The 25,391-nt window shown below is 37.6% G+C and overlaps 1 protein-coding gene across 5 annotated transcripts; it reads left to right on the forward strand.

Annotated features, from left to right (window-relative positions):
- Nucleotides 1–227: 227 nt before the first annotated feature.
- pms1 (PMS1 homolog 1, mismatch repair system component) lies at nt 228–24,224 on the forward strand. 5 transcript variants are annotated; one of them, XM_005464031.4, is made up of 13 exons: nt 228–381; nt 1,560–1,706; nt 2,021–2,203; nt 2,299–2,401; nt 3,584–3,747; nt 10,489–10,605; nt 12,826–12,948; nt 13,059–13,205; nt 13,309–14,081; nt 19,022–19,480; nt 19,632–19,762; nt 23,652–23,812; nt 23,897–24,224. In XM_005464031.4, exons 2-13 carry the CDS (start codon nt 1,575–1,577, stop codon nt 24,095–24,097), a joined length of 2,694 nt encoding a protein of 897 aa, XP_005464088.1. In that variant the 5' UTR covers nt 228–381; nt 1,560–1,574; the 3' UTR covers nt 24,098–24,224. The 5 variants fall into 5 exon arrangements, with proteins under 5 accessions (XP_005464088.1, XP_003458888.1, XP_025759771.1 ...); XM_003458840.5 differs by having other exon boundaries at nt 284–381; nt 1,563–1,706; XM_025903986.1 differs by lacking the exon at nt 228–381 and adding an exon at nt 425–441.
- The last annotated feature ends 1,167 nt before the right edge of the window (nt 24,225–25,391 follow it).

Genomic DNA, 25,391 nt, shown 5'->3' on the forward strand with positions numbered 1-25,391 from the left:
ATTATTCAGTTTCCAAGCACCATTTATTTTTTATTTTATTGCCTTATTTGCCTTTATATTTATCTACATTTATCTTATTTATAACTTGGTCAAAATTTATAGAGGCTAGCTTTCTTGTTTTCCTCCCAAAAACCCTTTTTGCTCACAAGCACATTCAGACATTAAAAATAACGCTATATAAACGCGTTCAAAGAAAAGAAATAAGAAAAGCAATGCTCAAAACTGCCAGTTTTAATTCCGGGCAGACTGCTCTTTAGACCCCGCCTACGCCTGACTTATAGCCAATCGATATGCAGCTAAGGGGGCGGGAAAATAGTAACTTCCGCCTGTGGCTCTCCGTGTCTGTTGTTGTGAACGATTGAAGCAGAGAAGCTGTTGCATGTTAGTATTATTTAACCGCTTTATTGAGCTAATTATTTAATGGTTTTGTAACGTCTGTACGTAAGTTTGAACTAAAATTTAAATTTAAATCTGAGCTAGCGAGTCTAAGCAGTTAAAGGAGGTGTGGAGAGCAGTTAGCTAGTGTTAAAGTACAATTTTATTTTGTGTTTAAAGAAATATGTGGATGAATTGTGTCTTAAATGAAGTGAATATATCTTAGTGCTGTCGCTTTTTTGACTACCTTTACTGATAAATTATTGTTAGCTGTGATCACGAATTCATCGATATAAAAGCACGTTTTTATGTATCAAGGAGCAGCCAATTTTACAAAAATACTATTTCTTTAATCAGCAGCAGTAAACGAGTATTTCTGACAGAAACGCCTGAAAAGTTAAGGGTTCCGTCTACAGTCATCAAGTCAGAGTTGTTAATTAATGTAGGTAAAATGTCCCCATGAAATATCTGCTCTTATTTCCATCTATATATTTTAACTGCAGGAGGGTCCACTGAAGCTGGTTCAGCATTTCTTTGGGTTTCATTTAGAGAAGTTAAGAGTTAAAAGACTGAACTCATAAACTGTGTTTGGGCAGGCAGCTAAAATAAAGACTGGAGGTGTAAGAAGTTAGGGAGTAACCTGCAGGTGGCTGGGTTGAGATTTTTGTACAGGATTCCTGATTTAAAAACAAACAAACATATAAATACAATAAATCTAATAAGTGACTTCAGTAAACTAAAAAAGTTTGAATCATGCATGCCCCCAATACACAGTGAGTGTCTACAAACTGAAGAATATTCTTGCACTGTACACTGAAAGAAAGGGTAATACTTGGACACATTTTTCTTTATATGTTTGTGTACAATTTTATGCACCTGTCCACCCCAGTTCAGTGCAGATTGCATGTATCTGATGAGCTTAAAGCAGTCTGACACCACTGAAAATGTGGATAACCAAGATTGTATAAATATTACATTTAATAAAATTGGTCAGAGGACACAAATCCCCTTTTGGGGGACATCCAGGATAATACTCTGCCAAATCAAATATGTGGTGTTACCCACTATCGCAAGGGATCAAAAGAATGATCAGAAGCACATTTATAAGGGCTATCCCTTGGCCAGCTATTCTCACATTATTCTTGTGACTAGATGTGCCACTAAATCCAGATGTTTCACCTTAGTAGATAGCTGAAGTCATGAAACAGCTGCCCCCGGACACCGTGCGTCTGCTGTCCAGCTCCCAGGTCATTACTTCTGTGGTGAATGTTGTCAAAGAGCTGATCGAGAATTCGCTGGATGCTGGAGCTTCAAGCATTGATGTTAAACTGGTAAAGTACTTAATTACAGCTAATGTTACAGGGGAAAAAATTAATTAATTAATTTAAAAAGCTTGATTCATGCAGAAGCAAATGCAGTAACCACTCTGATTTCCTCCAGTTAATTACCCCTGTTAGTGTATTTTACTTGAATTTATAATCATATTTATTTAACATTAATGATGCAATGATTATGAATGATGATGTGAGTGAAAATAAATCATTAATATTAGAGCATTTTGACTGCTGCTGCAGTCACTGTTAAGATTGTCACAACTTTAAGTTTTATTTCCCTTCATGCTGCACTAATTTTATTGACATTTTAGGAAAATTTTGGCCTGGACCGCGTAGAAGTACGTGATAACGGGCAGGGAATCAAAGCTGTAGATACTCCTGTGATGGCTGTGAGACATTTCACCTCAAAGATCTGCAGACATGAAGACCTGGAGCATCTGGAAACGTACGGCTTCAGAGGGGAGGCACTGGGTTCCATTTGCGCCGTGGCTGAGGTGATGTATTAGGACTCAAACACTCGTGCTGTGTAAATTACAGCCGCTGACAACTCAGTGTGGCTAAACTGAAGTTTTGTGTCATTTCCCTTCAGGTGGCTGTTACCACAAAGACAGAGGAGGATGAAATCAGCACCCAGTACACGCTGGACTTGACAGGGAAAATTGTTTCCCAGAAGCCGTCTCATTTAGGTCAAGGTATGGCACAGACAGCAGAGTAACTAGAAAGCTTCCTTTTTAAAAATATCTAAAAAAGAAACTCTGAAGATGTTTCAGATATGAGGGCAGAATTTATATTGATGTTTACAAAATCAGCCAGCAGACACATTATAAACAGTGCTGTTCCTTAATTATTATTGAAAAATAAAAGTGCTTTACTTTTATGGAAATATAAAAAGATTTTCACTCCCTAAAACTGAAGCATTAAGTCTTTTAGAAAATCTCCTTCCTTTTGCCTTTTTAGTTTGAAAATGTTCAGAACAAAAAAAAGTTCCTTTTTTACAAAAGGAAAAACATCAAACACCACCCATCACAAAAGTTCTTAAATAGGTTAGCTCAATAAGAAAAATTAAAATAAAATACGACAAACCAAAAATAGTTCAGTAAGGTAAACACTATAGAGAAGAGCAAAGGTCAACTAAATAGAAAAAAATCTCATTTAGGAAAAATCAGAGTATAATAAAGAAAAGTAAAAAGAAATAATAATAATAAATTGATTGTATGGAGGACCAAAATTAGTAATAATCGAAATTTTAATCATATACGTAGTTGCATTTATTGATTAACTTGATTATATTTGCTTTGGAAAAGTAAAATAGAAGTAATTCAAGTTTATTTATTTCTCTATTTTCTTTTTAATCTTCTTTTAAGGATTTCTTCTTCATTATGTGTAACAAAAAGAAAAATAAATAGGGAAATCTATAAAAGTAGGAAATAATAAATCAGTGACGCTATCATACAAGTACACTTGTTTATTGTGTTCTAAATTGGAAAATGCAAGTCTGCAACCATAACTGTGCAAAACATACTAAATTTACAATTACACAAATACTCTGTTTAGTTACTCTATTTATTGTTTAATTGTATAAAATATCCTTTAATTATGGAATAATAAAACAGGAATATAAATCAATGGACGGGTTTCACAAAGGTAAAAAAAAATACAAGAACAAATGAAAACAAATGTCAGTTTACATCAGTTTTTAAGCCTACTTTAGATATCATTTTTAGGCTATTTTTTGGTGTGTTAATACATTTAGTATTTTATTAATGTACATACTTTTAATTTTTGCAATTTGTTTTGTCTGCCATATTATCAACTCTAATTGTTGCATGAAAATATAATTTTAGGTCACCTACTCTGTTCTGTTTCTTTTGCAGGCACGACAGTGAGTGTAATGAAACTTTTTAAGAACCTTCCAGTGAGACGACAGTGTTTCTCTTCTACCAAGAAGTGCAAAGAGGAGCTGAAGAAGGTGCAGGATCTGCTGATGGCCTACGCCATTATCAAACCGGAGCTGAGACTCATGCTCGTTCACAATAAGGTCAGTAACTCCTCCACACAACTTAAGAAGAGAAATAAACATTACCTATATACAACCTTTAAAAACAAAGTGCTAGTACATACAGGCAAGGCAGAGTACACACCAGATATTAAAGTAATTTAAAAGAAAAAAACCCACAAAAAATGCAAATAAAGATACAACGAAAAAGAAAGATTGATGAAAGATGAAAAACAGCAACATAGATTTAAATACCAAGACAAATTAAAACTGTTAAGTAAAGAAGCTTAATAAAATAAATTAAAAATAACAGAATAAAATAGGTCTAGATGAGATAAGATAAGATGGGATAACTCTTTATTGTCATTGCACAGTCATACATAGTGCAATAGTACAATGAAATAGAAAAACTGTTCCACGTCGGCACTACGCACAACACAACACAGTAACTTAAGTAATAAAAAGAAGAATAAGTGTATGTTTATTACACATTGTTATTTTTGGACCTTATTATTATTATTACAATTAAATAGAAAAAAGAAAGATGTATTTAATGAATTAAAATCGAAATATAATGCAATAAAGAACTTATTAAGAAAAAAATTAAAATTAAGGTATTGTATTGTAGTAAGCTTGTCCAATAAGTGGCGCAGATGGCAGTAGAGGGTGGTATTTGACTCCTCCGTCAGCTGACGGAGGAATCCAATTTGAAGCTTGATTCAGACAGCAAACTTATGAATTCTCAAGTAACATGGATGCATTCCCACAGCTGGCAGTTCAAAACTAAGACCACAGAAATGTTCCTTTGCAGTAACATGCAGTAACAGTACACTTTTCCCTCGCAGTCACTCCACATTATTCTTTACTGCTTTACTGCAGATTAATGTCACACACAAGTTTGGCCAGGAAGTGATTAAGACACTTATACAAGTAAAGATGGAGATGAGTCTCAGTCATATTCGACTGTGGTTACATAAAAACACAACACCTTTATATACAAGCACCCTGATTTAAAGCTTTAACTTCATGCAACCACTAGGTGTCCTCGTTAGCCTTCAGATGAAATTCCCTTTAGCTGAAAATCCCCTTCAGTTTTTTATTCATTAATGTAGCATATATGTGTGATGGGACTATAGATGCAACTAGCTGCTGTATCTGCAACTCTATCACTTTATTTGTGACCATGTATAGAGTGTGTTTGAGAGAGACCGTGTTTACATATCTTAGTGGCGACCAAAAATTGGAAGTCTACTATGCTTGTCGGGACCAACAGCCCTTATGGGGACAAAATCCACGTCCCCACAAGTTTGAAGGCATTTTTGAGACTTAAAATGTGGTTTTAGTGTCAGGGTTACAATTAGGTTACGGTTAGGTTTAGGCTAAGGGTTAGGATTAGGCATTCATTTTTGATGGTTAGGGTAATTGGCTAGGGAAAGCATTATGTCAGTTAGATGACCCCACAAAGATATGAAAACACGGTGTGTGTGTGTGTGTATGTGTGTTGTCTGTGGTCTGTGTTGTTGTTCACCTGTTTTATACACAGGTCTCTATTGATAAAGAGTTCTCTTTCTCAGTAAGACAGACTGATTAAATTAAGGATTTGAAAATAAATGTAATGTTTTGTAGCCATCTTGATAACACTGACATGTATCAAGACTCTGAAAATCTCTTCAGGATTACATACTGTTAGACTGTCAGTTAATTTGTCTTCATTCATTATTTTGATTAATACCATTACTATCACTTCTCCTACTGTATCTGGGGGTGCAAAGACAATGCAATGCATTAGGTAATATTTTTTAGTTTTAATGCATAAGTGTATTTTTTAATTGAATAGTATATTGGTCCATTGTTGCGGATAGAACTAAAATTCAAGCACTAACAAAAATCAAACAAAAAATTGATTTAAAAACTGGAAGAGAGATCTAAGTAATAAAGCCATTACACTCTTTTTCATCCAGATTGCCTTACACCTGTAAGATGTTTGGGCATCTTTTGCCCTTTGTCCTTGTGGTTGTGTCCTCAGATGTGTAAACGGACAATTACAGGAAAATATCGAGAAGCTTGGCCAACCTGTTTGAAGACAGAAATTGTCTCTGGCCTCCTGCTGGTTTCTTGTCAGTGCTAATGCGAGTCGGTGAGCTGTGAAATTGTTAACGTGTGATGGAAAATCTTCATTTAGCTTCTACATGCGCTCCTGAAACACTAAAGATTTTATCAAGGCGAGAAAGACGAACCGAAACACTGCAAGACTAGTGAACATTTTCTACATTCAGGTTGATAAAAATTTCACTCATTAATAAATAAACTTCAAATTAAAACATGCAAAAGAATATATTTGTTTCCAGTAAGGTTCAAACAGCCGAGTTTAAACAGAAACAGCTCAAGCTTTGATTAATTGCCTTATTATTTTCTATGTTAGTCCTTTTTGGTTCAGGTAATGTCAGAAAATCTTAACGTATCTCTTTTGAATGACTTACTTTGTACAATTTATAGTACTTTTTCTTAAAGAGGCCACAAGTGCTTTTTTGTTGTGGGTATTTGTACATCCTGCTGTTTATCCTGCACTTATTTTTTTACATTATCAAAATGTTGTGAGTTTATATGGCTGCCGTTGTAGCCAAGCTCAGGTCAGGTAAAAGAGATTTTGATCTGTGTTCGACTTCCAGGTACATAAATAAGTAAAATAGTCCAAAACCAAAAGATACTGAAGAAACGGTGACATAAAATAAATGAAAATAATAAAAACGTCACCTCTGAGAAACATTTGTTCTGAAATATTTGATTGAGAATCTTTAAACAGGATTAGATGATGTACAATAAAACCTGCAGACATTTTACAAATACTTGTGATGCAACAGTCTGTCAGATGGTGATCAAAATAGTATAATTAATGCAACTAATTGCTGAAACAAAACCTCTGTGAATGGCAAACACACAACAGAGATGTCTAACAATTTAAGGGGAGCATGCTCTGGATATTTGAGGATCTCTTTTAGTGGTAAATGTTATTAATTGAGAGAGCTCTAATATTTGTTTGATTGATTGGTTTGTTTTGTAGCAAGATTACTCAAACATTTATGAAGAGATTTGCTTTAAATTTCGACCTTGGCTTTTGGAGTCAATCTGGATCTGAATTCAGGGATTTTTTTGAAGGTCTGCTTTACCTGTGCAGTTAATTGAATGTTAATTTCAGCTATGTTTTTACCCTCCACCTTTTACTGAAAGAAGGTAATATAGATCAAAGATATTATTGTGCCACATTCAGTTTTCCAATTATTCTCTCGCTTTAGCTTTTAGCACATCTTTTTCCTTTACTTTTTCCCCAAGTCACAAAATTCCAGACTCACTCCCTGCCAGATTCCCACTAGCCTGCAGCAGATTTACTGCATTCATTTAGTGTTGAGTTTATTCAGTTGAATTACAATTAAAGCTCATGGAAGTCTAATAATACTTTGAAAAATAAATAAAAAAGTTAAAGTTTAATAAATCCACTGTTGTTTTCTGAGAATAATTGTGTTAAATAATCATAATATCCATTCTCATTTCATTCCTAGTACAAGGGCTCTGACGTTTTTGTATACCTTTCCCTGCACTGTCTGTGTCTTATCGGGTTATTGTCTCACTCTTATCTACGGCTGTTTTGTTTTATTGGTTTTTTTTGCATTAAGAAAAATTACTGTAATCGCCAGAGTTACCAAAATGATTGTGATTGATATTTACTTTAATCAGGCAGCAGCCCTGATTCCAAAATATTTTGCGTCATTGCTTCACAAATGCATATAAAATTTAATTTAAAAAAGCATGTGAAATATCATCTTGATTTTCTCAAGAAAACTCAGAAATGAATCCAGATCCAGGGACTGAATTCATGCCTGGTCTGGGGGCAATTTTCAGCCTTGGAGCCACAATGCCTCTGGTTGCTGCTGCAAGAAAAATGGTACCCAGTGCATCCATGAACATTACAGCATGATGTAGCAGGCATCATTGTTTGGGCTTGCAGAGAATGCTATAGTCCAAATTACTTTAAAAGCAAACATCGGTGGATGCTCTGAGAGGTGTAAATCCCTAACATATGTTGCCATTTGTTTGGCTCTTTTAGCAAATGGTAGCAATTTGATTGTTGGATGAGTTTGGTTAACACAAGCTTAACTGAACATAAATAACATGTGTACTTAAGTAATGCATCATCTTTCACAATGTCTAATGTCATTTAATTAACTGTGAAGAGATGGATCATAAATAAACACTGACCTAACAACAGTCATTAATTCTCATTAGTTATATTCAGGTTGCATGTTTTCCAGCATGAAAAACTGAAAAGTAAAATGAAATCATTATGTGGGATTTTTGGTTTTAGACCAGAGACGTGTTTGGTCTTTTTTTATAATTTAGAAGTGTACTGGTTTAGATATTTATTTATTTATTTATTTATTTATTCCCCAAATTTGGAAAGGCCTGTGCAGCAGTAAAAAGAAGATGACCATTTTTAAATAAATTAAGATAACATGGAGAAATAGAGTGAAATGCCAAATAAAATGGAACACAAAGTATTTCAAAACATAAAATGTCTCAAAAGACAAGAATTTTTTTGAAAAAATGTAAACAAAAAGTAAAAAAACACAAGAAAATAAATCAGAATAAATAGTTTAGTTAGTCAAGTAAAATAAAACATCTTAATTGAGAACTAAAAGGGACAATAAAATATGATTAAAATTTCCTTTTAAAAATGGCTTAAAAAGGTAAAAGTATGACAACATGGAACAAAACTCTTGGTTCTCATATATGGAGTCAGTATTTTTAATAATGTAAGAGTTAGTATTTTTAATGTATGATGACAATATGTCAGAGAATTTTTTTTTTTTATATATCTACACACAAACATATAAAGCACTAGGGTGTTTTTGTTTTTTGTAGCTTTGCCTCTGTACACATTACATTGTATGAAGCATTTGGTAGCTTTTCACTGGAACTGTTAATATGAGGTCCAATGAGATGCTAATGAATGATGTCATCATTAGGCTGAAAAACCAAAATCAATCTATTAGAGAGAGCAAAAGCTATAGAAGTGGCTTAAAAAGAACTAATACACCAGCCAGCCCAGCAAAACCAAAAAGCCTGAAAGATTACAGAAGACAAGTGTGGTTGAACACAGAATAATTTCCATGGTTAAGAAATACAATTTCGCAACATCGTACCAAGTCAAGAAGGTTAGATGAGGAGGTGGATGTATCATTTGACACAAAGTCAAAGTCTACAATCAAGAGATGTTTTCATGAATTGAAATACAGAGGGTTCACAGTAAAGTACGAACCAGTGGTTACACTCAAGACCGGGAAATAAATAAAAGGTAAATTAAAAAAAATATTGCATGTTCTTGTAGTAGTGGAGCAGAGTCCTAGAGAAAGTGCTGCTTTCTGTGAGTAGGGTGGTCAGGAGTATCCGCAATGCAGAAGAGTTTGTTGTATGACCTCCTGTCCACCACAACTCCAAATGTAAGCTATTTTTACTTGTTTCATTACATAGACATTTTTGTCTCTTACCCATCAGGCGCCCCAACACAAATACAGCTGACTGCGATTTGGGTGATTATAACGCCTGAGTTAAGTTGCTGATCGCAGCTGCGGACTTGACCTCGGCTTCAGTTTCATGCTTCAGCCAGTTTGTACACAGAAGTGTGTAGGTGGTGCAGGTCAGGGAGGGAGCACACGACCACCATATAGCTTTCATAGAAATCAATTTGGAGGTCGTCAGGGGAGGGTAGTGAACCGATTTTGTGCAATCAGCACTTAGTTGCCCCCTATCCTTTATCTCCAGCTCTGCCATTTGGCTTGTGTCATGTTTCATAGTTTCTTCAGGAACTGTTTACAGGAGTTATCCGTTTACAGGTGCCAACTTGTACATTTAATATCTGAGACACGTCCTGCAACACAGTGTGTGCTTTTAGAAATCAACACCCAGGAGATAAATTCACTGGTAGACACATAGTGATGTTAACATATTTTGTACCTAAAATATTTTCTGAACTGTGGTACTGTTCAAAATACAGCATTGAGTTTTTTTCTTGATTATTTACTTGAAAAATTTACACATTTAGAAATTTATGTGGAAAAACCTTAAATTTATTTAAATTTATTTATTTTTTAATTTTACAAACTGACTGTCCAAGCTACATTATGTTAAACATTTTCACAGCAGTAGGGGGTTTGTACAGTGTGATTGTCGATGAAACTTGCTTTTTATTACAGTGGACCTATTTTGCTTTTCCTTCTTTTCTGTCTTAAGCATCCCGTTCCAATGATGAGCTCGGTGCATGTAAACGTAATCCCTCACTATATATATATAATTCATTCTGGCAGTCAGCATGCTTAATAGTCTGATTCCTGCTTGCCTGTAGCAGTCATGGTTTTCCAACTACCATTGGACAACTTGCAACTTGGCCTTGCAAGACTACTCATGTGAAATTAACTACGAATCCCTGTTTCATTACTCTTTATTGTTTTGCTATATTGTTATTTGCATATATGTGTATTTTACTGAAAGTTCCTTTGTTTCTTCTTTTCTTACTTTTCTCTGACCTTTTTGAGTCTCAGCCCTGACAAAAATTCAGTTTTATAGAAAAGACCAAAACACAGACTATAGCACTTAAAAAAATATCAAAACACTTTAAAAATGTGTCACATCGAAAATTAAATTGTCAAATCTAAATCAAAGCTAATAAATAAAAACTGTAATAACCTTGACGAGGACTCATGGTGGTGGACGGGTGTCATTTCGTTCCAGGTGGTCCTTTGGCAGAAGGCCAAGGTGGCCGATAACAGAAGCGCCCTCCTCGCCACACTGGGGCCCAGTGCTATTGCCAACTTGATCCCTTGCCACCATCACCAGGAGCAACCGGAGGTTAGTTAAGGGGAAGCTGTAGAAAGTGGAGAAAAGCTGAGCGATTCTGCAAGATGAACACAAACGGTTGTTAACCCTGTTGTGTCCCAAATTCACATTTTAATATTGCAACAAAAGAGACGGCATGAAGCGCACAGAACCCTGACAGACGATTGTCATGAGTTCAGATCTGCATGCTGCCCCTGTCCCACCTCATGCGCACACATCTACTCATCGCTTGAACCTCATGCTGTCTCTCCCGTGGCCCCGTTGCCCTTCATTACGCGGACGTTTGTGTTCGAAAAGCACACTTTCCCCTCGCTCACCTTGAAAGCTTGATGTCAGCAAACACGTCCTGAGATCCAGATCAGTTAAAATATTGTGTAACATTGCAGCATGCATAACAGGACTTCTCAGAGTAAGTGTTGCTAATGTTATGCAACACTAGCGCTCAAAAACCTAAGAAAATATTTGAAAACAAGTTAAAAATAACCAGATCTGCACTGGTGATGATTAACGATTACGACCTTAGGGTCCTGCTGCCCTTAGGGAGGTTGAATTTTAGCTGCCAATACTACATTTAATGCCTGGATATGATGGATAATTTCTGCAGAGCAAATGGGAGCATGCACGTTATACTCAACTGTGAGCTAATAACCTCATCATGAACGCCTGGTCTCAAGCCAGCAAATGTGGTCAGTTGGTGGCTGGCCAACAATTTCTTTGCCCTTTTCTCTTGAGTTCTTTCCTGATGAGGGCTGAGTGATTTTTGTTAGCTAAGCTTTGCTCTGCAGATTGTAATTGAATTACCGTCGAGCTGTAACTTTCTGCTTGGTCACGGTAGGTGTCATGTGGCTCCTACCTGCTGTCAGGCTCCTAACTAATCTATTCTGACAGATATGGAGCAGCCCTTTTCACCCTGTTTCTCTCTCATTTTCCCCTTTGTTGTTGTTATTTTCCTGCTTGGTGCCCGGTTATGAGAACAACCTTTCACCTTTTCCTCTTACTCCCCGTAGCAATGAAAGGGAACTTTTCTCCACCTTGTCCCTAAGAACAAAGCTTCAGCGATCAAGGGGACCGGGTTGACAATTTCTCTAGCCTCGCTAGGGGAGAGCTGTAAGAGCTGTTCCTCTGCAGAACAAAATGTGACACTCTCTTTTTGCCAGCTTGACTACACATTGCCGAGGCCCTTTAGGGCCAGAGGTGCCATTCGTACACTCATAAAGTGACCCTAATGAGCAGAAATGGAGAAACGCACATGTGCCCTGACCTGAAACAGCAGTTCATTTATTAACTTCATTGGCGTGCGCTGCTGCTAATAATGAGCCTGAGACCATGTGGAAACAAGCATAGCTGTTCACTCCTCGCGATCTGCTGAACATTAATAGTTTTCCATAATTTCTTACTAGCTTGCATTCATAATGGAGTTTTAAGTACAGTTGTTGAGGTTTATGCTGAGTCGTCGATTTTAGCTCATGAGAACCCCCCTCTGGCATGATTATGGGTGAAAGGTCATCATGTATGATGCGGATTTTTAATGGGAAAATGCTGAGCACCAGAAACAGGCCTGCATGTAGAAGAGGGAACTTTGGTCCTCTTTTAGGAGTCTGATCATTTTAAACCGTAAGATATCATAACCTTAATATCTGGACAACAGAACTGTGCAGAATTAGACAGAGACGAAATGGAAATGTGGCTTTAGTGCTCCTCTGGCACAGAGTGAGGAGAGACTTTATGAAAAGTGAAGCCAATGTCTTAAACCTGGTTGGTCTTACCTTCACCTGGCCACAAGCAATAGATGGCTGAAAGAATAAGATGGCAAAAATGAGCTTCCTCTGAAGGGAACTCAGAGTAGAGTCACTGCTCCTCTGCACCGAAAAGAGCCAGATGAGGTGGTTCAGGCATCTGACCAGTTAGCATTGTGAACCCCCTTTAGGTGAGGTGTTTCTAGCATGTCCAAACAGGTGTAAGATCTTGGGGCAGACCAGTGATACACTGGAGAGATTATGTATCTCATCTGGCATGGGAACATCTCCATATCACCTTGAAAGAGCTGGGGGATCTTTATTTAGCCTGCTATACATCCTATACAAATGGTGGAAAATAGATGAATGATGTTATAGTGCTTTTGTTTCTATTTGGATTTTTATTCCTGTTTGACTCATTTCTAGTTTTAATGCATGGCATACCTTTTCTTATTAGCCTTCCTTGTACTGGATAACTAATTTTTCTATTTCTCAGATTCTTTTGGAGGGCTTTTTCCCAAAGCCTGGAGCTGATTACTCCTCTACGAGCACATCTAACCCTGACAAAACATTCATATTTGTCAACAACCGGCCAGTCCAGCACAAAGAAATAATGAAGGTAGACTCATTTTGAATAAAACAATCAATAAATATTTTTTTTATGGATTAAACACTTATTTTGTTTGTTTGTTTCTCTGCAAATTTTATTTTTTTGTGATTGGCCATCAGCTGTTGCGTCAGCACTATGCTGCTCAGTATGCAGACGACCAAGCCAGAAATCGATATCCCACCCTTATGCTTAAAATCTCTGTTCCACCTTCATCGGTGGACGTTAATCTGACGCCAGACAAGACTCAGGTTCTTCTTCATAACAAGGTAACCACAAAGCTCAATCTTAATCAAATTGAGTTGCAGTTTATTTGTTTGGCTGTAGAGATTCCTGGGGAAGTAAATTGACCTTTTGTCATCTGTTTTTTAGGAGACTGCATTGACTGCAGTAGAGGCATTGCTGGTTTCTCTCTATGGATTTCGGCCTAACGCTGATCTCCCAGCTGACAAACACCTCAGCTCTGAGTCATTTCCTTCGCCATCTAGTCCTTTGCAGGCTTACAGTGAACGAAATGCAGAGAATAGTCACAGCAATGATAGCGTCCCCAGAGATGGACCCAAACAATCGAGTGCTGACACCTCGCTGGACCGCCAGGCCTCAAACTGCAGCTCCTCTTCTTCTATAGCAGATGACTGGATTGTGAACCAGATTCCAGCTGATCTTGAGTCTAACTTTTCTCTTTATAATGATGAAATGTCTCAGACGGTGACAAAGCCAGCAAGCAAATCCCCAGAGAGACTTGTGGACAATAAAATGTCAGCTGCAACTATAAGCAAAGTCCAAATTTCAGCTGAGGACTGGAGCAGGGGAACCGCTCTGACTGACCCGGTATCAGGAGAACCCCTGCAGCCTGTCATAATTCATCGACCTACAAAGCAGAATCACTCTGTCCCAGATGAGGCCAAGAGTGAGAGCAGCTCAAGCAAAAAGACATTAAATGCCATCACGGAGAAGCGAGCTGCCCTGACAGCCTATGACATGATCAGCAACCGCACCATGAGGGCACCGCTGTCTCCTGTCGCTATTTTTGAGAAGGAAGCCAGAGCCGAGGTCCTGAGAGAGAAACCCACAGCCAGCCTGCAGGACATCAGCGTCGCTATCCATGAGAGGTGGAAAAATCTGAGGGAGGAAGACCGTAAGAAGTGAGTTTCCAGACCTTCACCTTTCTGAGTTTCCATCTCTTGTTATTTGCAAGGCAGAGACGGAAGAGGGGAAAGTCTGACCTGTCATTTGCATGTGAGAGGCCTGCTGTGGAAATTTTATTGATACGAGCTGTATTTCTAATTTCCACACAACTTTGCCTAATAGGGGGTGAGGTAAAATAGATTTCCGTAGTGCAACAGGTATTCCTAATGATGATATGTCCCCTCTGGGTCTGTCCAGAGGGTCACATCTCATTTCTCTTTAAGTGTGGCAAATTAAAGCTTCAAGTTTGTTTTCTCTTCCCATGCATATCGACAGGCATTAAATATTGATTTAATTCATACTCACTGATATAAAGTCCTGTTCACTCAATTTTAATTAGAGACCATTTCCAGACTCGCGCATGTCCCTTTGTCCACTTAAAAATCTCACCTACACTTACACCGCATAAGTGGCATGAGGACTGACACATAGTTGGCTAGTCAAGGGCAGACTTGGCGCAGCACACATAGAGGTAATGAGCATTTGTGTTTGACCCCGGCTCCCCTCAGAGTCAAAGGATTGGCATTAATGAAGGTTAGATGAGGACGGATATATTAAAATAAATAAACAGCAAAGAAAGCAAATGTTTAGTTTTATTCTTGAATTTGAAAGGATAATACACAAAAAGATGAAAAAAAAAATTGCCTTAGCTCCCACCTCTCTTTGCAGTCCCTGGCCAGTTATGTGCTTTATTTGATAAGCTATAAAATATAAATACCTGTTGGTAAGATACAAGATATAAGAAGATAATCTCATTTAGAGCAGGGCGATATGACCAAAAATATTTCTCACGATATACACTTGAAAATTTGCGATAACGATATAACTGATGATATAATTGACACTAGACAAAATACTTTACAACTCCACAACTTTATCAGTGCAAAAAACCCCCCATCAATGTATTTTCACTTAAACAAGCAGCTGTTTTTTATGTGCATTAAAGTTATATAAAAATTTAACAGTGCAAATGCAAATTCCTTGCTGACAGTTTAATCAAAATGCATTTCCAGTGGAAATTGGCTGACATATCCTCAGCATAATGTATAATATCCACAAAACTTAAAAAGAGGTTATACACACACAATACGGTAATATTATGTTGAAGCACAGTATGTATCACTCCGCGAGGCTCCTGCCTACGATAGCTGTAATGCTCCGGCAATCCATTAAGCGGTGCGGCTTCGTAGCTTAGCAAAGTCGAACAAAAACATTTGACAGCTTTTCGAACGCCGTGTACCACATAAAATTGTTTCGAGGTCAGTAAGCACAACCAGAATTCATACATAAGGCACACGGGATTATAAGGGGCACTGTCGATTTTCAGAAAAATCAAAGGATTGATTTGAAGTGTGCTGTATTTTCCAAAAAACACGGTAATAACGACAGCCCGCTAGCATGCTCTACCAAAAATAGTGCTTTGTTGTTTATCTGACGGACGAAAGCTAAACCAGTTCCATACCACTGAAGTTGCAGCATTTTTACAAACCAATTCTGGTTCATCCGTTTCATTCAACAGTCTGCTTTCGCCCTTCTCATTCTCCGTCGCCACCATGCTTTTTCCGCCATGTGCGTATGAAAACAAAGGCACTGCACATGCGCGTTTTACCCATATTCTATCGCGATATTTCATTTTCTTATCATTGCCCAACATTATACCGGTATTACCGTGAACCGTATGATATGGCCCAGCCCTAATCTCATTAAATATTCATCTAAAAAAGGTTAAAATACTTGCACACTATATTTCCAAAAGTATTCACTAGGGATGGGTATTGTTTAGGTTTTATCCGATACCGGTGCCAAACCGGTACTTTTGAAACGGTGCCAGTGCTTAAAGAATGGAGAACACAAACTTTGTCCAAAAACCTCTCATGTTTAGCTGTTTTTTTGTTAGCCTTTTCTGCAGCTATAGGGCATATATGGTATATATGGTATCACTCTTGGCTGGAAGCAGTGCTTAAACAATGGAAAAAACACTAACTTAGTCCAAAAACCTCTCATGTTTAGCTGTTTTCCACTTTTTCTTTGGTCATTTTAGCCTTTTTGGCCAGGGTGAAGGGAGTATCTGCCATCAAACAAGAAGACAGCCGCATGTAACTACGACGGTGTTTGCTAGTTCACCTTACATGCATTAATTTAATAACGTGGTTAGCCTACTCAACATAAATTACACACGAACAACATTAAGCTACTCACGCAGAGAAGAACGGCTGCTGCTGCCATCGTCATCGTCATCATTTCTGCTACACTGGCAGGGCTAGGGGCCAGGACTCTACTCTTCGGGTTCTTGGGGGATGTTGCTAACTCCAGGTCCGATAACAGGCACCACACCCGCAGTAGATGTGCTCGGTGTGACGTCGTGCAGCAAGCTATCAAATATGGTGCATTTCTCGGCTTTTAAAAAAACGCTATGTTGGATGTCATTCCTGGAATCTGTTGGAGCCACTCTCCAACAGAGAGAGTGGATCAATTGGGGGTCACTCTCCCATTCATTTTCCCCCTTAACTGGAGTTGCATTCAAAGTAGCATTCCAACAGTTCCCTATTGTCATCCCATGCCAGCTTATGCCATAGCCTTGTTCCAAAAGCACACTTTTCATCAGTATATCCTGGTTCCTGACCCAGACCTTATTAATCCGGGTGACGTCTGAGCTAGCATGGCTTCAGTTACAAGTCTCTTATCATGTTCCAAAGTAGCCTTGAGTAGCATGGCAGGGCCTAGCCTGGGGAACCCTGGCTAGGCTGGATGCATTCCCTGGCCGGGATTTAAACCCTTAAGCTATTATTGACCTATTGTTCCAGTGACAGTAATATTGGTAGAATAGTTTGTCATCCTCCTGGCTCAAGGTTTGCATTAAATGTGTGCAGCACTTTTCAGTCATGTGTCAATTTCTCATTAGTGACTTAGAAACTGTCCCAGATGCACTGGTACATGTCAGAATTTGATTTCTAACTGTTGAGCTACTACATTACACTGTTCTGCAAACATTTGAACCCAATTATGTAAGATTGCTGCATACCATTTTAAAGTAATTGCAAGGTTGGAAAGTGTGTATCAGCAGAATTTGGGATCTTTTAATAAGGTATGGAAGAGCATATGGAAAAAGACATCTGTTCAGACTTGCGTTTCACTGGACTGTTGTCTTAACCGTGAAATAGGATAACTCTGCACCTTTCACTTAAGTGGCACGCTAACATGAATTTTTGAAACATGCTATTTAAATAATGAGGTGGTAAAGCAGCAGACCTAATGCTCAGATGCAGTATATGGAAACAGGAGTTGATAAAATTACTATATTGTTAAGGAAAGCACCCAGTGTACCCTGGTGTCAACTTCTCAACATGATCTCTGGGAACAAAGTGGTACTCATGATGTAATTTATAACCCCATTAAAAAAAATCCTTGAGATGCTGTGTACATTGTAAACAAAAACGGATTAAAATTATTTGCAGAAATATAATTCATTTTGAATGATGTGACAAGCAACAAAAAAAAAGACTTGTTATGCTAAGAAAAGGAAATAAAAAATTTTTATGAAATATCTCAGAGCTGATTAGGTGAATTCTTAATGTGATTGGTAATAAAAAGAGCATCCTGGAGAAGCTAAGTTTTTCAGAAGATTGGAGCCGCTCTGTAAGAATGTATGTTAATGTCTTAACATTTATTTTGGGCTTTCATCACTTACAGTATGTGGTATTTCTCAAAGACTGAGAGAGAGCCTGGGATCCCAAAGAAGCTGACTGTTTGACCAGTTCACCACTCTTTAAACGACTATGTAGGCAAATAGTTCAAGAATTAATTATCTTCTCGAGAGAAAATCTCCTCCCGAGAGAGATCATAGGTCATTTTTATCTTATCTTTTTCTTTATATGGATAAGTTTTAACTGACTTTTATGAAAGAAGTGCTGAACTGTGTTCACTGACCCTGTTTTTTACTGAGCATGTGCGGTGATTTCCACCACACGTCTGATTTTAATGATGTACTTTCCAAAGCTGAATACTGTGAACATTCGGTACTGGTTTTTTAGTTTTGCTCCTTGCAGAGATTTCACTATATCCGGCTGAAAGCTCCAGCTGCTGAAGTGTTGAATCTGGCACACAAAGTGCAAAATATTCAGATTGACTGAGCACAGTTTTTGAGCTTTTTGCAGTCTGTTATGTTAGTTTTGTAGCCTTTTTTCAGATAAAGACATTATCTACAACCTGCTTTATCACAGCAAAGTAGTGTTTCTTTGTAACCACAGTAAATTGTTTACTATCAAAAACTGAGACAGAATATTGTTCAAATTGAACTTATTCATCTCTGTTTTGTAAATGAATGGTTCAGAATCCAGACTTCATTACATGTACAGGTGTTCCAGATAATGATTTTACTGGTCTGGCCAGCTTGAGATTAAACTGGCTTGGTTTGGTCATGAACAGAATGAGTCTGACATCCCTGCTCTGCATTTTCATCTTTTATGATATTATTAACTGTATATGACCCAAAAAGGGGTGTTGTTGTTGTTGTTTTTTGCATCAAGAAAAGTTATTTCTAATTAGTTGAACTCATGAACAATCTGTAGATACTCCCTTAAATACTTCTGAAAGACTTATCTGCTCAGGGATGCTTTTAAAAAAACAAACAGAACAAAAAAACAACCCAGTCAGGTTAGTCCTTAACCCCATTAGTTGTGAGATACTCCACCACCTCTTTTAGAGTCTTCTGTTTGCCCCATCCCAACTTTTCAATGTTTGACATGTTTTTCCACTATGTTCAACTAAAAATACACGTTTATGCTTATCTCATTTCATTCTCTTTGTTTCATTTACGCACACTTTTTAGAAAAGAGTTTTAGATTTAATAGCAGAAACAAACATAACTACCATTACAAGGCTTGGTTTAACTCTGCAGGTATGAGGAGAAGGCAAAAAAACACCTGGAACATCATGAACAAAGGACCAAGTTGGCCTCAGCTGAGGGCCCCAGAGAGCCTGGTGTGAGGAGCCATATGCAGGGTCAGAAACGTAAGGCCCCGCTGTCCAACCAGCAGCTGCTGGACGAGCTCTTCGCCGCTCAGCCTCAGAAGAAGATGAAGAACCCTGCTCCTAAGCCCTCACAGCCCCTCCCCTGCAGCGTGGCTGCCCTCCGGCTGCAGCTTCAGCGCCTCTCATCCCAGAGCAGCGCAGCGCCGCAGGGCCTCCGTCTTGTAAACCGGCTGGCCTCTCAGAGCGCCTGGGTCATTTTATGTGGTCAGAGGCTCATGTTGTTAAACCCATTTCGAGTGGAGGAGGCTTTGCTGTTTAAGAGACTTCTAGAGAATAATATACTTCCAACAGCGAGTCTGCAGAACCCTATACAGTTAACAGATGGGTAACGTATCACTCACGTTTCACCAGCAAAGTGCACACGCAGCCAGTTTCTTTGTATAAATGTATACACATATTTGAGAGCTAGAAAGAAAGACACATTTTTACCTTTGTTTTTTGTATGTATGTTAAAATCTTCTTTTTCTCTTTTGTAGAAGCCTTGGAGGGGCTGAATACACAGAGGCTTTGTGCAGCATGGAGAAACAAAGCCCAGAGCTGAATGGAGCCGCCTTCTTTTCTGATCCTAGGCTTGTGGCAAATGGTTTTAAAGTCAAACTCACTCCAGGTACAAAGAATAAATCCAGGAAAACTTGCTTGACAATATTTTGTGAAGATATTACCACAGAAAACCACTCAGGTACTCTGGCTTCTGTTAAAAAGAGAGATTAATTTTATTCTTTGAACAGCTTGGAAGAAAAAATAAACCAACACATATCAACTTTAAGCTTTCATCAGGGTCTGACAAATCCAATCAGCCTGAAAAAATGCCACTCCTGGCTGGCAATCTACCTACATAACCCATAGAGGGCGCTAAAAATAAAAGCAGGAGCTCCACAGAATTCAAATTAGAAGAACAAATCATGAGGATGATGATAAAATTCAATAATATTAATCTCCAGGCTACATGAGGAAAATGTAAATATTGCCAACAAAAAGTCCACTAAGTAAAGAAGTTGTATGCAAGACGTTTCTTGTTTTGTGACTCATGCTTTTGTTAATGTCATAGTTCAGCAGTTAGAAATGTCAAACCTACAGTCCCCGTAACGGGATTACAGGCAATTATTCCTGACAGAGTTTCTCTGTGTCGGATTAGCTGTGGGTAAAATGAAAAACACCCAGTCTTTCACAAGGTTGTTTATCATGTTAAACAATAAATTCTCAATTCTAGTGTTTTTGTTTTTTAAAAGTTTTCAGTAGTAACCTCCAAATGTTCAGTTTAAACTTACCAAGATTACTGATTGATTACTTAACTTTATGCATTTCAACAATGAAAAGCCTGAAGAATTTGTGAGATATTGTGGTAAATGTTAACAGCCAAATAATGCAGTAATGTTGGTATAAGTAAAATCCGTCTAGAAGCAAGTCTCAGCACTTGGAAGTGGTCCTGATATTCAGACATTATCTAAACTAATTTTCAGTGGTCACTGAGACCTAACAATAATATTTTAAAAAGTTTTTTCCCTTCCCTGTGGAAGTTTTATTTCTACCACCACCTTTTCTGTTGTAGAAACCTCACATTTTAGTTTCTATTCAGGTATGTTTGAGTGCCTCTCTTCTAATGTGTCTGATATAAATACTGAAAATACTTCATCAAAAACATAACTGTGTTTAATTCAGTTCAATTCATTCTGGATTTTAAAGAGGAGCCAGTGAAGAGAAGCCAGTATAGGAGAATAATTCTTTCTCTTTCTAGTCCCTGTCAGTACTCTTGCTGAAGCATTTTGGATCAACTGAAGGCTTTTTAGGAAGCTTTTAGGACATCCTGATAGTAATGAATTATAGTAGTCCAGCCTAGAAGTAATCAATGCATTAACTAGTTTTTCACCCTTACTCTGCAACTGGATATTTCTAATTTTAGAGATATTGCACAAGAAAGGCGCAATACCTGGAAGAAAGCAGTCCTGCATGTTTGTTTATTACGAACTTTGAAGGACATATCCTGATCAAAAGTGACTCCAAGGTTCTTCACGTTGTTACTGGAAGCCAAGGAAATACTGTCCATTGGTTTTAACCAAGTATCGGGTTAAAATCTTGTTTCTAAGATTTTCTGGGTCGAGAACAATAACCTCAGTTTTATCTCATTGTAGAAGCAGAAAATTAGAGGTCATCCAGGTTTTTATATCTTTAAAACATTCCTGCAGCTTAACTAATTGGTGTGTTTTATCTGGCTTCATAGATAGATAAAGTTGGGTATCATCTGCATAGTAATGAAAGTGTATGCTATGCCTTCTAATGATACTGTTTATATTAAACAGATAGATTCTGTGTAATGTAAACAGAATTGGTCCTAGAACCCTGTGGAACTCCATAATTAACCTTAGTGTGTGAAGAAGACTCTCTGTTTAGCTTCAGTTGCTGAGACAGCTGGGTCAACTGATAGCTTTTTAAGTTATGGTTTAATTAGTGAATTACTAAAGGCAAGTAATAGTAAGTAATCCAGTAATAGATGGATCATATTTAAGACTAAAACATTAATTATTGGTAGGCCTTCTTTGGGCAGTCTTCTAGAAATGGGGTCTAAAAGACACGTTGATGATTAGAAGAAAGTAATCCATGAAGTTAACTCAGAAAAATGAATCAGAGAGAAATGGTTTATCATATATCTATCAGATGGTTACAAATAATTTATTCTCTAATGGTTAAAATTTTATTTGTGAATAAATTCATGAAGAGTTCTGACTCTTTGTCAGCCTGGCTACAGTGCTGAAAAAAACCTAGGGTTCTTATTTTCTTCAATCTGATGAATGGTAAGATGTTCTAGCTTTACGGAGGGTTTTATTGTACTGCAACAAACTATTTTTCCAAGCTAAATGATGATCTTCTAAATTAGTAAGATGCGACTTCCACTCCAGCTTACGAGTTATCTGGTTTAAGGTGTACATTTGAGAGTTATACCAGAGGGTCAGGTACTTCTGATTTGAGGGTTTCTTTTATAAAAGCATCCCTTTCTCATTGTCATTGGGGAGAGTTTCCTGGCCAAGACAAACAGTCAATGGTGATTGCGTAGACAAGTAAGGCACACAAAAATACATAATAGTATACCAAATGTAAAGGCGATAAACTGCAAAATACAAAAACTACCAAAATCTTATTGACATTGAAAACCTCAGTGTAAGTCTTTATATTGGGGCAAAAAACAGGGTTATTAATATTCAAGAAAAACATTTGGCTGAATATTACTTTAGCTTCTGCCTCCACGTCACCTAAACTCACCTTAAATTCATTCAGTAAGACCAGCTCCTAAAGTGTTGCTCATCAAGAGTTGCTCCCTGCTGGCTATTGGAAAGACTGTAGGTTTAAGGCATGTCAGTGTCTTTACTTTTTAGACACAGAATGTTTATAATTTATTTTATATCCAGGCTGTAGTTCAAATCTATGGGGTCTTGTTTAAGGCAGTAGATGAATTTAGCATCAGCACCAAGCCCAACTATAGGATAACTAAATATTTTTTGAACTGTAAATCATTCAGAGCTACTCTAATAGAGACCAAGAATAAAAATGTGGACCTGTAAATGAGCTAAAGAAATGAAACTATTAAATAAGACAAAGTTGGATTTATCCCAGTGTGTCTCATGACTGAAGCTAAAACCAAGCAAGCGTTTAAACATGATGTCAGAGTAGAATGACTTCCTCAGTTAAACCTTGTTCATCCATTCTTTGATGTTACTTCTTAAATATTTGCCTGCAGAGGGTATACAATGTCCTGTGAGTATTGGTTGTTTTTGTTGCTGGAATGGTTCACCTCAGTTGACATTGGCTCTCTGCCCAACAGCGTGGTCTCACAGTAGGTTTGTACCCCAGTGTGCAGGTGATGAGAATGGTTGCCCTTTAAAAAATTCCAGGAATTTTCATTTGGCACTGCCAGCCTCTGTGGGTGTGCTTGGACTGAAGGCAGCGGTGCATGTAAGATGTTTTCAATGCACAAAATCTGCTGAGTTTCTTTTGCTTTTGTTATATTCTTGAAAATATCCTCCAAAACTTGTGAATAATTGTTCAGATATTTTAAATAAAATCTGAATATAAAGTAAATGTTTTACTGCCATAGGTAAGTTTATTGTTTTAAGCTATTATTTTAATATAAATATTTAATAGAATAGAGAATGATCTGAACCCTGCAGTATTTCTCTGCACAGAGATTTCAAATTGTCCCTGCCTCTCTGGGGTTTTTTTTTTTTTTTTACCATCCAAAGTTATGTATTAAAAATAATAAATTGTGCATGATTCGCAGTATTTCCTCGTGAAATGAGAAGCCATCATTCTTCCACCCTACAAGACAGCTTCCTTCCAGTCTGCTGGGGCTTCTATTAGTCATTTAACACTCCATTTGGCCCTCTGCTTGTTTGACTTGGTCAACAGTTCGGCTGTAAACCACAATATTTATTTATTATTCTTTCCTGGAGATAGTACTAGCGTCTGGAGTATATTAATCCTTGTTTTCTGCTTATTTTGGCCAGGCGTCACATCAGCCGAGAGACATCTGGAAGTGACGGCAATGGCAGACTGCGTGCCTTTCCTCGGTGTGGAGGACCTCAGGGAGATCCTGACTGCAGTTCTTCACAAGAAAGCCAGAACTGTGCGGGAGTGTAGGCCACTTAAAGTTACAAACTATCTACAAGTGAGAGCTGCTCTGAGTACAAAATGAACACAGCATCATGGTGATATTTTTGCTGTTTAACTTAATTTGAATTTTCCCTCACAGGGTGAAGCAGTCCGACTTGCCCGGCAGCTGCCTACAAATTTATCTAGAGAAGATGTGAAGGAAACCCTCCTGCGGATGGAACAGCAGCTGGGTGGCGCCAACCACACCTGCATCCATGGACGCCCTTTTCTTCAGCACCTAACTGACATCCCTATCACAGAACAGGAAGTGAAGGCTTTGCTGAGACCTTTAGAGCTCTAACAAACTGACAATATGTATAAAATTGCTGTTTCATTGTAATGTAGATGATTGTTCTCAATTTGTTATAACCAGAACACATAAAATAAACATATTTTTCCCAATGTCTGGGCTTTGGGCAATCATGAAATGTGTTTTTTGAAACTTGTATTGTTGGTTTTGTTAATAACAAGATTAGATTAGACTGAGAACTGCTATAAAAAGAAATTCAGCATATAATGTGGCCTCTGATTTCCACAGAGCCTCAAAAAACAGGGTGATGCTTTGGTGGAAGGACCAAGATTAGTGCTGTTACGTTGGACATTTTAACATGGGAGTCTATGGAATTGACTCCAAAAGTGAGTCTGAAGTGGCTGTTAGGGGTTTGGCCAATTCCCCTAACAACCACAATTCCATGTTGACCTAAAGAACATGAACGTGTTTTTGTCGTTCTGAACAACAAAAACACCACATTAAAAACACAAAACATAAAAGCCCAGCATTGTAACAATATTGAAGGTTTAAGAATAGTTGAAATATAAGTTAAATCAAGACAATCAGTACAAGACACCTATTATGTTATCTTTAGCCAAAACTGAGGAGGCTGTCTTTCAAAACTACACCTTCCAATCACTTATAGCTGATCCCATAGTCCTAAGGCGGGATTCACATTAATATATTTTAGACCATGGAACTTTGTATGGGGTTACTTCATGCATTTGCACTTAAAAGTTGTAAAAAGTAGATCAACACTGAAGGCATCAGCAAATTAAATCACACTTATTTAAATGGTTCGGGTCATCCAAAAGCTAGTCAAATACCGTTATGAAAATATCCTGACAGAGAAAAGTTGTTGCTTGCACAGTTAGGAATCAAATTAAAGAAGTTGATCATTGCCATGAGCTACATCAAGTTGGTAGCGGGCAGCTAGCTAGCTAGACTAATGCTAACTGCTTGGTTTTTGCACTGTTATGCACTGTGTGATTTTTGTCCAGGGGTGTTTCCACTGAGATGAGAATTAAACAAACAAACCACTTAAGAAACTTATAAAGTGTATTAATGTAATGTCTTTGTAAAGAGAACCTATCATGTGTTACTTATATATTATAAATTTGGTGGATGGATGGAACCAAATAGGTCAATGATAGGTAGAAAAAAATACATAGTACCTGAAAAATGGAGAGATGGATGAATAGATAGCATTAGATAGGTGAACAGTACAAAGTGGGTGATGGATGGATGGATGGATGGATGGATAGTACAAGATAGATAGATGATAGCTAGATGAATTGTACCAGATGGATAGGATCAGATATAT

This window comes from Oreochromis niloticus, linkage group LG16 (assembly GCF_001858045.2).
Source record: "Oreochromis niloticus isolate F11D_XX linkage group LG16, O_niloticus_UMD_NMBU, whole genome shotgun sequence".
Taxonomy (NCBI): domain Eukaryota; kingdom Metazoa; phylum Chordata; class Actinopteri; order Cichliformes; family Cichlidae; genus Oreochromis; species Oreochromis niloticus.